The 16,530-nt window shown below is 31.3% G+C and overlaps 1 protein-coding gene across 1 annotated transcript; it reads right to left on the reverse strand.

Annotated features, from left to right (window-relative positions):
* Positions 1–10,352: 10,352 nt before the first annotated feature.
* On the reverse strand, positions 10,353–15,199 carry SGF14Q (putative 14-3-3 protein SGF14q). The gene is made up of 7 exons (XM_003528512.5): positions 15,026–15,199; positions 14,119–14,425; positions 13,263–13,350; positions 13,039–13,148; positions 12,193–12,341; positions 11,533–11,579; positions 10,353–11,092 (listed from the first exon to the last, which is right to left on the reverse strand). Exons 1-7 carry the CDS (start codon positions 15,096–15,098, stop codon positions 11,087–11,089), a joined length of 780 nt encoding a protein of 259 aa, XP_003528560.2. The 5' UTR covers positions 15,099–15,199; the 3' UTR covers positions 10,353–11,086.
* Positions 15,200–16,530: the final 1,331 nt, after the last annotated feature.

Consider the following 16,530-nt stretch of genomic DNA (forward strand, 5'->3'; position numbering starts at 1 on the left):
TTATCATCATGCCTGTAATTGATTAAAACAGTTTTAAACACTGAAATTTTTTTCTAGCTTTAGCACCTTTCTTCTTACTTCTACATGATGATGCATTATACACATATGAAAAAGAAGGAGACTAAGATGCAAGGTGGCTCAAGGACTTGAAAGACCTAAAACAAATTTAAGAATGAGACTTTTTATTTACTCATAAAATAGTTTATTAAAATTAATGTGAGAAGAGTAGAAGATAATAGATATAAAAGAAAAACTTTTGAGTTTCTTTAGCTATTAACTATTAAATCTCTTTTTTCTAAACAAAGCTATGATATTGGTGAAGAGTTGTTGCTCATTAATTGTTACTTACGGTATCACTAAAATGATTAAAAATTACTTATAATATTTTAATTAAAATTTATTTTCAAATATAATTTTACAATAATTTTTTTGAGGTATATTAATACTAACAAAAAATTTTGGGACCTTTTTTTGGGGGGGCCTAAAGTCCTTGCTTGGACTGCTTGGGCCTTAAGCCGACCCTGTTAAGATGCAACACATAATATAACAATCAATACAAATGACACTCAAGTGAGGTAGACATGTAAAAGACAAAATTTTTTCAAGCTTGACTAGGTCTTCATGTTGCTCCCCATATCTCTAACTATCCCCCATTTAAACATGACTTGTTCTCCTCCTTTATTTTTCATTTTTCATAGAAAATTTGATAGATTTATAGATATAATATATTTGTTCTTATATCTATATCTTAAATAATATTTTGATTAAATATAATTAAATTCTAATTATATGAATTTATACTCAAAAGTTAAAACATCACACTCAAACTAAAAATTTATTAAAAAATTCAAAAACAACAAATTAAAAATTATGAAAAACAGAAAATAATTGATATTAATAATTTTATCCAAATTTAATTTTGAATTAACATAAACAATAAAAATTTGACAGATTTATACATATATATTTGTTCGTATAGGTATATCTTAAAACTAAAAAAATTTACAGATCTTAATCAAAATAATCAATACACTTGACTAATACAATTATCAATAATATTTTTTTAGCCACAATCATTTAATTAATCGGATATTAAAATATATATTAATTAGTTAATTAAATATATATTAAAAAAACATAATTAATTTATTTACTTTCAGTCAAAGTTGGGTTTGATTCAGAACCATAAGATATAGGAATATTTATCATGCCTACTTTCAGTTTATTGAAACTACACAAGGGTGAATTGAGTGTCTTACTTATTCGTCGAGATACCCTTACTCACCCAAATTAACATGGACCAAAGAAATTATCTTTTTGTTTTTTTTTCTTTCAACCTTTTGATATAAGTTTTTAATGATGTGTATGTCATTGTTAGTTGTGTTCAATATTAATGTATTTGCTATGTGTCTATCCATGTATACGATCACGACATAAATCCTAACTAACATGCTTAAAAGTCTTAATTTTTTTTATGTATAAGGATAAAAATATTATACTCCCAATTTTTTTTACGACTCTATTAGTTATTAGCATAAAAAAGTATGATTTACAATATTATTATATAAGCATTCTCTTTTTTCTTTATTCATCATTATTTTTTTATTGTAATTATAAGTTTAAATACCCAAAAATATTTTCTTTACATGATTGAAGATTTGAAGTTAGTCATTTCTATATAATTGATATTTCTTTCCTTTATGATAATAATTTTTAAAAGGAAATGATTACAAAATGAAAATTATTAATACTTTTTATTATAATTAGGTATATATGTAAGTTACATACTAATACACAAATATTATAGTTTCTTAAATAAATATTTATATAAACTAGAATTATATAAGACATGCATAAATATAAAACAATTTGAATATATATATATATATATATATATATATATATATATATATATATATATATATATATCTTAAGAATTCAATAATATAAATAACTTTTGATGTTATAAACTTCACCCATGCAAGAAACATGACACGAAGCTAATGTTATATAAAAGAAGATTTATTCATTTGGCATCACCATATTCATTTTCATTAAATAATACTACCTCATTTCATATCTTTTGATGTTTTAGTTTTCTATTCTTTTTTTTCTTCAAAAAAAAAATAGATGTTTTAGAATTTCAAAATCTAATTAATGCATTTTTCTCAAATATAACCTTATTTAATACTACTCATTCTTATATCTTTGATATTTTAACTTTCTATTTCTCCCCCAAAACATTTGATGTTTTAAAATTTCAAAGTTTAATTAATGCATTTTTCTCAAATATACCCTTATTTAATATTCATTAGTAATGGTGCAAGTATTAAAAATTAATGTATTAAATAAGGAAATTTTAGTCTAAATATAACAATTTTTAGTTCAATTAAATATTTTTTAATCTATGTGCAAAAACTTTAAACTTCAAAAGAGATGAGAAAGAGGTACTATTCACTACTAGTGGTGTAGATAACAAAGATTAAAGTATTAAATAAGGACATTTTAATCTAAATACACGAAATTTTGGTGTCATTAAATATTAATTTATGTTTAATAACTTTAAACATGAAAATATATGAGTAGCAGGTAGTAGTTAAATTTTTTCATTATAATTAAGGCAATTATTTTAATTATAGTAATCAATCAAGTTTAGAATATTCTAACTAATACAAATTAATTAATAACACAAATATATTTTGTATCTAATTTAAATTTAATTAATACTAATATGTTGTTTTATATTTATTATTATTTTACTATCATGATTTTATTAAATTGTCGTAAATATTTATTTTAATGATAATAATAAAAATGAATTAAATAATATCTTAAATAAATTATAATTTTTTATTAATAATTAAATAAATTGAATAGTTATAATAATATAAAAATTATAAATTGTAAAATTAATAGCCGGCACGGGTTATTTAACTATTTTCTAAGAAAACAAAGTAAAATTTTAAAAACAGCGGCTAACTCATTTGATGAAGTTTCTTTCTTTGCAATTAATTATAATTATTTCATAACTACAAGCAATTTTTTAAGTGTAACTACAAGCAATTAAATATACTAAAAAAGTGAAAGTACAAAAATATACCTTGGCAAACTTGAAAAAAAAAATGCGTTGGCTAGTAAGCTAATGTAAATTGACTCATTTTTTTTCCGATCGAAAATTTTGTGACTTATACTAATATAAATTATACGAATATAAGGCCGGCGCTTCAACCTACGTACCTTATAAGTTGTGTTTTTGACTGGACCTACTACCTTATAAGTTATAACCACTTATAATAATTTGTGTCGTTCTTGGTATAAACTGACCCTCTTTTATTTGCGTTTTGGACTTGGCTTCTGCGTAAAGGTTTGCAAATTCAACTCTTCTTAATTACAGATATAGCTCCTATTATTAAAGAGATTAGAAAAACCCACAAGTTAGATACAGATACAGATATTTCTTTTCTAAGGAATGACACAAATTTAAACGTTAAGCATTCAATTTCCAGTTGAGAAATTCGCAATTTTATTTTAGGAAACGTTAAACGTCCACACCAATTTAAAGGATAGACAGGTGTAAAAGAGAACTGAAAGAAGAAAAAAAAAGAAAGAGAAAAAGTGTGTGAAAGGAGAGAAAAATAAAATGAATATATATTTACATATTTTTGTGAGCACAAAAATGCAGTTGATTATTTGGAATTTGAACTTAACGCAACTAATCCTGAATACTTTCTCAGATTATATTTATATAAGACCTAATTAACTAATTTATGATAATTAAAAATTAATTAATAGTTAATTAGTAGTATTATAATTGTCTTAAATTATATTTTTTTCTTCAAAATTATCCTAATGTTAAAGAGACATATTCTTATTTTGTTTTAAAAAAAATATTATTATTAGTTTTAATTCCTTTAATATCTTTCATTATTAATATATTTGTTGCCTTATTTTTTATTGGCTATGTATGTTAATAATCAAAGCTCAACATGCTTTTTATACAAGACAAAGTTAGACTTCCAAAAAACCTAGACATTAATGTATGTCATCTGTTATTAATTAAACTCAAAAAACTACTTTTAATGGACGGAGTCTTCAAACAACAGATCAGACGAAACATCAAGGTATATGAGGACGACATGGTCATCAAGTCTCAAAGCATACCCCAACATGTGTCAGACCTGAAAGAAGTCTTCGGGAAACTTTGCAAATACGACATGCGTCCTAAAAATGCACTTTCGGGGTAGGCGGAGGCAAGTTCCTTGGCTTTATAATCACTCACCGGGGGATTGAAGCCAACCCCGACAAATGCACTGTCATATTGGAGATGCGAAGCTCGACCAACATCCAAGAAGTTCAGAAGCTGAAAGGTAGACTAGCATCCCTGTCCAGGTTCCTCACAAAGCTTGCCGAAAAGGTGAAGCCATTTTACAAAATGCTCAAGAAGATTGAGGTCTTTTCATGGGACAACACTTGTGAAGAAGCCTTCATGGCTTTCAAAAAGACCATTGCCACACCGCCAGTTTTGAGTTGACCTAGGCTAGGTACACCACTACTTCTGTATCTCTCAGTAGCTAACGAAGCCGTCAGCTCAGTCCTCGTACAAGAGGAAAGGAAACACCAATTCCCTATCTATTTCACCAACTACATACTCTATGATGCCGAGAAGAGCTACCAAATGATAAAAAAGGTGGCACTAGCACTCATCACCTCGGCTTGACAACTTAGGCCCTACTTCTAGAGTCATCAAGTGGTACTAAAGATGAATTACCCCATCAAACAGGCTCCCTCACACACGGGACAAACTTCCTCAACATAGGACAATCTCTTTCAACACTGGACAACCTCTTTTGCCCGCAAGCTAACTTAGAGCTTAGGGGGCTTATGTACTGTCCAGGACCCATAAAACACACGTGGCATCCTACATGGCACTCAAAGACATGTGTCAACGCTCCATGTCAGCCCTGCTACAGGAGTGCCGACGCTTGACCCTTAGCAGTTGGGCTCCCCAACAAATAGGTTATCTCTAACCTATTAATATTCAAATGTATTTGAATATCTTATCTATTGGCAAGTAATTAATTATCCGTAAGGCCACACATTATCTACAAGGTACAATTATCTTCTACCTTTTATATATAGGCAAATGTTTATCTCTAACATTATCTATAAGCACCCGGCTGTTATGTGCAAGCTGAGAATTATCTGCAAAGGCTACAACATCCCCTACAAACAAGGACCAACATGTCACACTCAACTAATATAAAATATAGGTTTCATCAAACCCCTCTACACAATCCCATCACACACTTAACACCCGAGCAACAAGCCTGTGCCTCCTTTTCTCTTTCTCGCTTATATGAGTTTTACTTAAGCATATACTTGCTTTACTTTTGTCACTCATATTCTTACTTGAGTGTTGGTGTGAAGTTTGGGACCCCACTTAACCACATCCACCCTGACGTGTCACGGTTCCAAATGTTGGTAAGAACAATTAATATGAATGATGGATGATGATGTTGAAGTTCCTCTCATTCTTGGAAGGATATTCATGAAGACAACAAGGGACTTAATTGATATGGATGATGTACAATTCAAGATAAGGGTTCAAGATGAAGAAGTTGTTTGTAATGTTTTCAAAGCAGTAAAGCACCTTAATGATGACAAGTCTTGTTTAAGGGTTGATGTCCTTGATGAAATGTATGTAAATTCACTAAAGCAAGTGTCAAATTCATCTTCTCTGGAGAAAGCCTTGATTGATGCATTTGAAGCACTTAATGAGGAGGAAGAAATGGAAATTGAAGATTGCTTGAAAAGTCTTGACACTTTGAAGGAAATTCCTAAAGAAGTGGCAACTCTTGAAGAATTGAGCGGATTATGCAAGAAATCTAAAAAAAATTGCAGCGAAATTTCGCTTAGTGGATGAAATTTGCCTGAGCAAGAACTTAGCAAAAAAAAAGGGTGACAACACTAAAGCCATTTTGCTCAACGGGATCCCATTTCGCTGAGCGAATAGCTCGTGAACGAAAAAGTTGAAAAACTCAACTTTCCAACTTCCCACCTTAATAACGTTCCAACTTTCCATCTTCCCCCCATATACTTTACCCACTGCATCACTTTGAGTAAGACAAGTTCTTTTTTTTCTTTCGTTTTTCGTTCTATTGTGGGTAGATTAAAGGTCTAGAATTAAGGGATTATGCAAATATGTTGAATAAACTGCGTACATTAAGATGTTTAAACCTTAGGTAGAAGATTTACTCGAGAATGGTGTGAGCACAAGATAAATTATTCATTTGTGTTTAGTAAATCTGAATGGGTTTCTGGTTTCCAAAAAAACATCATTTCACTGAGCGAAACAAGCTCATAATAACCTATTTTGAAAAATCCCATTTCGTTGAGTGAAACTTCCAATGCCTGAGCAGAAATCCATTAGTATGTTATAAATTCTAAATGATATTATTAAACCAATTGTACCTTGGAATTCAAATGAATACATGTTTAATTAAGGGGCATGCTTTTGTTACTCTCATCATTGAAATCTCTCTTTGTTCATTATTTTTCAGATGGCACCACCAAGGAAACCCATACACACTATTCCTTCAAGTAAGAAAAGGAAGTGACAAGCTTCCTTTCACCAAGAAATAGAACCCATGCACTAAGATGAGGAACATGACATTCCTCAGGGTGTTCTGGAGCCTTTGGATATGAGACGCTTCATGTCCAGATCCAAACAACAAAGATATGCAGAACTTGAGTCCAGAAGTCTAATCTGTGAGCGAAAAGTGGACCTAAAGGCTAAGGAATATGAAGAATTTCAGGCTACCATCACTAAGAAAAAATGGGACATTTTGGTAGAGCTTGAAATGAAATTCAATGAAGAAATAGTCAAAGAATTATATGTCAATGCCTGACCAATAAAGCAGCATGAGATCACTAAGATTTCATGGGTGAGAGGGGTTCGAGTGAAATATGATAGAGATACCATCAATAGGTATCTAGGGGAGCCCACTACACTCCTAAAAGATGGCAAGGACACTTATCAGAGAATGAATAAGTGACATGAATTCAACGATGACAATGTGGCTAACCTTCTCTACATTCTAGGTCATACATATGAAGTAGAAGCATCAGGAAACCCTTTGAGGATTCTTCGTCCTAGCATGAGGACTATCACCCCAATTTCTTGTTGGCTAATGTTATCCCCAAGAACCATGTGTCAAATATCAACATGGACAAGGCCCATTTGATTTGGTGCATAATTCAGGGACTCCAGGTGGACGTTGCATCTATTATATTAGACGAGATGCAAATGATCATCACCTAAACATCATCAGCTACTAGTAGCGCCTCCATACCTTTAGGATATCTTGCACTCATCATTGGACTGTGCAAATTTCATGGTCTGCAGATCCCAACTCATCCAATGAAGAGCATTTGACAACCAATCAACAAGGCCTACATTGAGACACATTGCACAAACCCCTTAGAGGAGGTATAAGGTCCTGTTCCTAGACTACAACCACCTTCCAGAGCACCTGTCACTGAGCTGGCCACCTTTCAAGATTTCACAACTATGCATTTCACCCATATGGAGCAGCAACAAGCAGCGAACCACTGGGCCTACACTTCATTAAATGATTCTTTTTATAGGTTGACCGTACACCATCATCAACATTCCAGAGAACTATTCCCTTGGCCAACACATAGTTTTCTCAGCATATAGCTTGGTCTACGGACAACCCAATTTTCCTAAGGGGGATGGAAGCTGCTGGTACTGATGTTGATGCAAGGATGGTATTGATGATGATGAAGGAGGTGATGAAGAAGAAGATGAAGAGTTTTTTAAGAATGTGTCTCATCGAGGAGATGACTGATGTTCTCCCAAGAATAATGCAATTTTACATTTCTACTATTTATTTTTCTGCAATTTAATTTCTCGCAATTTACTTTCAAAATGTTTCAGTTATGTAGTTTGACATTTTGATGTTTTAGTTAACATTTTGTTTTTGAGTAACTTGGTTTACAGTGGTTATGGTTCACTTTGATCACTTTTAGTTACTTTATATTTTGTGAATTGATGGATTATTTTGAATGGCGAACTCATTTTGTTGGGTGAGATCAGTTTCATTCTTTGTTATCTATACATGTTGAAAGCCTTTACGGGATGAAATTTTTAAGGTTTGTGACTTTGGATTGAATTGAAACATTTGTTGAACTCATTGTTTAGTATAACTTGAATACCTCTGTGAAATTCGAAGCGTTCAATAAGTGTGGCATGATGTTGTTTTTGCAAGAGAATAATTGAGACCTTAAAATGGGATGAATGTGTTTATTGGATTGCATTGATGAATGAGTGAGTACCACCATTGGAGTAATTACAATGAGTTTCACTTGATTTTGTATTTTGTTGTCTTACACTTATGATTGGGAATGATCAAGGCATGTTTTTTATAAGCCAAATAGCCAACCATTCTTAATTTTATCCCTTGCACCCTTTTTTTTGTGCCTAAATGCGAAAAGTGATTTTCTTCTTGAACCCTTTGAGCCAAAATGAAAAAACAATGACTTTCCCTCACTTTTAGGTAGGAGAGCAATTGTTTATGAAAGGGGTTCCGTTTATGTTGGAGGAAAAACTTATGTGTAAGGGTTGATTTGAATTGGAAAATAATTGGCCATCTTAAAAAGATTGCCACCAATTACAGTTTGTTTTCTCTTCATATGTGAAATAAATACTTGTTGTTAATTTTATTTATTTCCTAAAAAAAAGGAGAAAAAGCAAAAAGCAAAAATACTAGTCAAGTGAGTGAAAAATGATATGAATAAAAAGAGAAGAAGAAAATAGAATCAAGGAATCATGGTGGCAAATGTTGTAATGGAAAAAGTTGATTGAGTTGGGGATGGTTTTCATTAGGGAAAGAGGAGAGTGAGAGATTTTATGTAATTCATGTAACAATTGCTCTCTTGACCTCTTGGTGTTTTGTTGTAATCTAGAAAACCATGTTTCTTTGGAAGCCCAACTATATTACAAGCCGTGAAAGTTCTTAGTGATTTAAATTCTAGGTGCTTGAATTGTGTTGAATGTGAGAAGTATAACAAAACTTATTTGTGTACAACCAATGTGTGATGCAAAGATAAACACTTGAGTGCACCAAAAAGTGAGTGAAACACTTGATTGGTGAGGATTGCATTTTTTCCTGCATCAATAATGGATTTTCATGCTTTTTGTCCTCTTAGAATTGTGAATTTATGTATCCTTGTTATGGTTCCCAATGGAGGGCATCATTGTGGATAATCAAAACATTGTTTGATACCTTGTTGATGAGTTTTATTGGAACAACCATGTCCTAGATATATTAGAATGGGAAGGATCTCAACTCATGTTTAGTTCTGAGTTCAACATTAGTAGTTTAATTTAGATTGTATATTGTAGTTTGTTTACTTTTGTTTAGGCTACATATTGTAACAACTATGTCACAATTCCTTAGGCGCACATTCGTTTTCTATTTATCTTTAGACTTCCACTTTAATCTTAAGTATCAATAATAAAATCACCATGGCTTTTGTCACTAAAATAAATGTGATTAGACCCCAATGAACACCACATTAATACATTCAATGACATAGATCAATATGAATGAGCAACATGAAAATTGTATGCAATGTGATCTCAATCATATTTATTTCCAATTGGTCCAACTTAAGTCTTTAGCAAGATCTTGATCTTAAGTCCTTAAATACAATTTAAATATTGTACATAAATAAACAAGTTTAAACTTGTAACCCATAATCTATTTTAGTAGAAAATCAAATCCATAAAATCTGAATCCAAACATAGAACATAAAAATTCCCACCAAACCAAGGCAACAACTAAAACAACACTATACAAGCACCATTCTGATACTTAAGGGTTAGCTAGCACATTTTATCTTCTTATATATTATGTTAGTATCTTTATTCTCTGATTTTTTTTTAACAACCAAATACTTTATGCCAATAAACTTTCACCTGGTTGAACTTTTGTTGTTGTTGGAGTATAACACTACTAAAGTATTGCCACAATAAATCCTTAATCACCTCTATAGTAACAACAACCAGACTAGTGACAAAACTTTGTAGTCATATCTTGTGGTTTGATGTCTTATATCATGATATTGACTCCACCACCATGGTTAAAGATGTATCCTAATGTGGAGTATTCGCTATTTGGGCATCTCGAAAGTTGGAGTAAAAAATAAACCTAATGATCTCTAATTTGTCATATTTGTCATCCTTGGTTTCCTTTCCCTCCAAACTCAACTTCTTTAAGGAATGTTGCATTCTCGTGCCAAAGAAAGATTTTATAGTGGGATTGTAAAACTTATATTCGCGAGAAACCAACAAAGTAGCAATTAATTATCTTTAAGTCCAGTTTTCCTTCATGTGGATTATAAGGCCTTGCTTCAACTGGATATCCCTAAATGTGCATGTGTCTAATGCTGGACTTTTTCTCAACCCTCAACTATAAGGGATTATTAGCCACTACACTCTTGATTCACAAATGTTTTTTTTAGCCTGCTTTGTAAGTTTTTTTTCATCTTTTATTGCACTATAGTTCTTCCTTTGTAATTATAAACACTTCATTATTTTATACATCTCTCACCAACACTTTCATTTCTCTCTATCTCTCTTTTTATCACCTATTATACTTGTGTTTTTCTTCTCTTCCTTTCGTAGCTGTCAAATAGGTTGAATGGTTGTAAGTATCATTTTTCAATTATAAATTAGAGCCGAGAGGTATAAACATCCCCTGCTGAACGTTTTTTGCAGCCAAGGAGTGCATAGTAAACAAACATTTTGCACAAAATCAATTCAAAAGTAATCAATAAAGAGAAGAGATGCTTTTAAGTAAAATATGTAAATTATCCGTTACTTCAATTGACCACTTTACTTAAAATATACGAAGTATATAAAAAAATAAATTTGGTAACTAAAAAATGCCGCAGGTTGAACTTTTCTAGGTTTAACGAGAGCACAGCAACTATGAAGTGACCATAATTTGCATTTTCTGGTCCAAATGAACTTCACTGCTCCAGGGGCAGCGGTATCCTATCAGTGCTGTAAACAAATATAAAAAAAAATGTCAATGGAAATATTATATGTACCATTAGTGCATCAAAATTGTTGAGATAGTAGTAAATCATGATGGCTGTTTGACCAAAAATGAAAATTAATCGGTATTAATTGAGACATTGACTAATTGACCATCCAACACAAACCTCTCTTAACTGAGTTAATCGTTAAGACCAGTAAATCATGATTGCTTTTTGACCAAACTAAAATTACTAGGCATTGATTAAAACATTGACTAGCTGAATTAGCATCCTACATAAGCTTTTCTAGACTAGGTGACACCCTTTTGTCATTTTAAGGAAAAAGAACAAGTCATGTGCTTGATTTCACATCATTCCATTTAACTTTGGATTCCAACGACTTGGTACAACATACACTCGGAGAAATAATGCAAAACACAGGTGAAAACAATTTCATGCACAAACCTCAACAGTTTCAGCAGGTTTGACTTCTTCTGTTTTGATTTCGTCACCTGCATAGTGTTAATGAAGTGTTTAGAATAAAGAAGTGTTGATGTATCATTACTCTAATAAAGTCTCACTATTGAGCAGTTCTGAGTGCGTTTATTTTACACACTTGATAAAAAGAAGCAAGATTTTGCAAATAATAACTAGTACCTCTAGAAAAAAAAGATGAAATTCAAAGGCAAGCAACTAATTCCTTTTTCTTTACTCTAATGTGATTTTCTTTCAAAGGTTCGGAGGGAGGAAAGTGTTGTGGTGACACTGTATACCAAACTCTTTTTCTATCCGTCTTAGACATAATAATCATTTTAGCCAAAGAACATGTTATGGTAAGAGAAATAATAATAATAATAATAATAATAATAATAATAATAATAATAATAATAATAATACACGTTTTTTAACATTTTTATTTACCTTTAGATAAAACTTATGAAAAGCATGTTGAATAAAAGTAGGACTCATTAAACAATAAGTGGTGGAAGAATCATATCATTTATTGAGACCTACATATATATCTAATAACAGATTTTGTTAGAGACGACAGTTGCTATGTTTTATGGTAATATTACGAGGCAGAGTCCAAGTGCATCTTATGCCAAGTCTCAATCATGATCATACCTCCATCCTCAGGTAGATCGGAGGTCCAGAGAGTGAGATTGTCTCTCAGCAGCTGCATGATCAAAGTGCTGTCCTTGTATGACTCTTCACTCAAGGTGTCTAACTCTGCAATTGCCTCATCGAAAGCTTGCTTAGCCAAATGACAGGCCCTGCAAGTTTCAGAAAAAAAAGTGAAATAAGCAATTGGACCAATGCAGATGATCATAGAAGTGTTGGAAACCATATGGGAGTGTAATAAGTGAAATGAGGAAAACTTAGACTTTACAAAAATAATGATAATTTATAAACATGGATGGACCAGATGTAAGAATAAGTGCATGTTTGGATTAAAGTTGAGAGAGAGTAAAAGTACTTTAATGTTAAAGCAATAATTTTTTTCCTTTCTTCATTTGGTACATTAGAATTTGTTATTGTGCATTCAAATTTGCAAAAATGCTTTCCAAACTTTAATCCAAACATTGTCCAATTATGTTATATCAACTTGATGACATGGACACCCTCTTCCCCCACCCCCAAAAAATAACTTGCCAAGTATGCGGCGGATGTTTCTTCCTTCACTCCCCCAAATTTCTCACGACATCTCCTTAGCATTTCGGAAAGGCTAATCCAAAATGTAATTTACATCTTGGGTTAACCTTTTTGAAATGTAAATTAGATGTTAAGAGAAACTTGTAGGGTACAAGAAGAAAGAGCCGTATATGGCCATTTGGGTCCAATGGATTTAATTCACACCAAACCCAATACGAAAGGCCCCAAATGGCAACAGAGAATAAAATAACTCAAAGTTTGTTGTTTTTATGGTTCTTTGCGGCAATGCTTGAATGGACCAAAAGAAAAAAAAAATACCTTTCAGGAGAGTTCAGTATCTCATAATAGAAGACTGAGAAGTTGAGTGCAAGTCCAAGACGGATTGGATGTGTTGATGGAAGATCTGTGCTTGCAGTAGCTAAAGCAGCCTAATGATAACAATAGTTTGAACATCAAACAACAACACCAAATATAGATAAACACAAGAAATTATATATGTATGAAGCAGTTCTTTGCTGAAATGAGAGATATCATACACCAACCTCATATCCCTTCAGTGATTGCTCAGCTGCCTCCTTTCTGTCCTGGTCGGTCTTGAACTCGGCTAGATATCGATAATAGTCACCTTTCCTGGATCAAAATGAATTGATTAAGCTCAAGGAAATCAAATACAGAATCAAAGCATGCTAAGCTAAAATAGCAAGAGATATATCATGACACGATTTTTTTTCTTGTTACATTATATTTTTCACATTTGTGTATCAAATAAGATAACAGAATATAAACACATAAAGCCACTGTCCACTGACATATTCATGGCATTGGACTCCTTGAATTGGGCTGTTTGCGAACAAACAGTACAAAAAGCCTAAAAGATAAATTCCATCCCTCATTTAGTTAATTTCAGTCATAGGTGACCCCAAAGAAAATTAATGCCATTAATATATATTGACACAAATTCTTCCTTAAAGAAAAGGGTGAGAATTTTAACTATTGATTGACAGGTTAGCTAATGATTATAAGAAACTTTTTTGATATTATGTTATTGATTAATATTTATTATCTTTATTGGGATCTTCTCTCTTAATTATACTCAAAATCTAAGAGTTTACTTAAAAGATTTGAATTGAGTTTCACTCAAATTAAGGACATGTTGATTTGATTATATATATATATATATATAAAACTTAAATCTCAATTTTTGATTTCAATCAATTGTTATAATTCCTCATTAAAGTAAATCCCTCACTTTAGAGAAGTGATATCTATATCTATCAAGTTATATTTCAAAAAGGAATAACATCTACTCAAAGAAAGTAAAAAGTCAATGACAAAAAGGGTAGAAATTAAGTAAATAATATTCAAAGGACATAAGTAAAAATATTGAACATGACTCACATCTTATAGTAGAAAACGGTGGCTTCTCCTGAGGTGGAAGAAGGAACAAGATGCTGATCAATAATGCTGAGAATATCACTGCAAATCTTGGACAGTTCCTCTTCGACCTTTTGGCGATAATTTTTTATCAGTTTTGCATTGCTCTCATTTCCTTTAGACTCTTCCTTCTGTTCAATTGATGACATGATGCGCCAAGAGGCTCTTCTTGCACCAATCACATTCTTATATCCCACTGAGAGCAGGTTCCTCTCTTCCACAGTCAGTTCTAGATCAAGTTTTGCAATTGTCTTCATGCATTCAACCATCTCTGATATATATCACACAAATATCAAGATCAACATATTAATATAACATTGTCCATTCATTAATTTGTTTGCATCCAACATGGGATTGCACCCTCGCGTAACAACTCATAATCATTCTTATCAATTAGCATTATGGTATATGCAACAACATTATAATAAATTAATAATCAATCTCATTTCATTTTTGCTTTTCGAAAGAAAAAAAATCTCTCATAAGATTCTCATCATTAACCAATTACAAAATCAATTATATGAATCAATTTCAACATAATAAATTAATAATCGATCTCTCAGAAGTTTCTCATAATTAATCAAACAAAATTAATTAAAGCTATATTTGGGAATCCGTTGGTTAGGAGGTGAATGTTCCGTTTATGAAAGGAACTCAAGTGTATCTTTCGAAATGAACGTCATTTTTGAGGTCTGGGAACGTGTTCCCGAACATGCATTAATTAACTAATTTAACTTAATTTATGCCATGACATATTAGTTAATGTAAAATGTTACAAAACAAATAATCAAGATTAACATAATTGAATGGAGTAATAATGTTTATGATTAGAAGGAAACAAAATAAAAAAAAGAAAAGAAGTGATGAACACCTTCATATCTCTCGGCTTGCTCAGAGAGCTTGGCCAAGTAAACTTGGGTCTCTCTCTCCTTCTCCGTGGACATTGTTGTTGTATTATTGAATCAGAGAAAAAGAAAAAAAAAACAAAGCTTTTGAGAAAATGTGCAATAATGTGATTGTGGAGAAGAAGAATGCGAGGAAGAAGGAAAGGAAGGGTAGAGTGTTTATATAGATGGAACAAGTCGTGGGGGGAGAGGGCAAGACTGAATCTGAGCCGTTGGATTATGAGAGATTTTGAAAGATGAAAAAAACGCGCAATTCCGAAGGACTGTGATCGTGCTTAGTTGTAATTCTAGTTGTGCTCTTTCTTAAAGCCAATCACCCAAGCCTAACTTGTCGGAATTGCTTACCATGATTTGAAAATTTTATAATTATATTAATTAATCTCAAAATTGGCATCTATTCAATTAAGATTTATTATTATCCTTTTAGACTTCATATTTTTAACGGTAAAAATTCCATGTATATATGTTGTATAGCTTTCATTCTTATAATCTAGTGCTCCTTTTATATATAAGGTAGATTGAAAAAAATAGATAAGAATATAATATTAAAGACTTTTTTTGTAGATGATGTCTGATGGGAAAAAATATAATATTAAAGACTCATTTGGTAAAATAAGATAGAATCAAATAAAATAAGAGTAAGATCTATTCTTCGATCATTTTTTGTTTTACTCATAATGCTTGATTCTGAGATTTTATTTAAGGAAATCAATATAGTACCACTCACACAAACCATTAACATAATATAAAATAAGAGTATGATATATAGGATGAAATGAAAAAAAAAAAAACTAAAGCCATATACATTAGTATGATAGGATAAAATAAAATGAAAAAGTAGAAAGAGCCAAATACATTTTTAAATAGTATATATGTTATCGTATTTTCTTTTGGGAATATATTATCCTATCTTATGTTTGAGACAAGTTAGATAATATCGGAATTGTATTGTCAAAGGTTTACAAAATATATGTGGTATCCTTTGTGACATTCTGAGACATGTGTCAACTCTATATGTCACATTACCCTGACATAGGAGCACAGGCGTTCGATCCTTAGCCAACACACATGCACTGCACACCTGCTTGCATACTCGTCTATACATACTCTCTCTTATTTTCCTAATTCATACATTTACTTAAGCGTCGTAGTTCTTTATTTTGTAGGTCTCCTCTTTTATTTTTCTAATAAAGGTCACTCTTAATTTGACGTGTGAAATCTAGGAACCTACCTTAATCACGTCCACCCTAACATGTGTCGGCTTCGAATTTTGATAAGTTCAAGAATATGTAATAAAACTAGTATATTCACCAAAAAAATATATAACAAAACTAGAATTTCATAATTTCTATTGTACATAATAAATGTTTAATTTTATATAACTAAAATTTATAATAAATAAATAAATAAATTATTTTTAATATTTTTTATTCTGACATTATTTTAAATATATAATTATATTGTAATTAAA

This window comes from Glycine max, chromosome 7 (assembly GCF_000004515.6).
Source record: "Glycine max cultivar Williams 82 chromosome 7, Glycine_max_v4.0, whole genome shotgun sequence".
Lineage (NCBI taxonomy): Eukaryota > Viridiplantae > Streptophyta > Magnoliopsida > Fabales > Fabaceae > Glycine > Glycine max.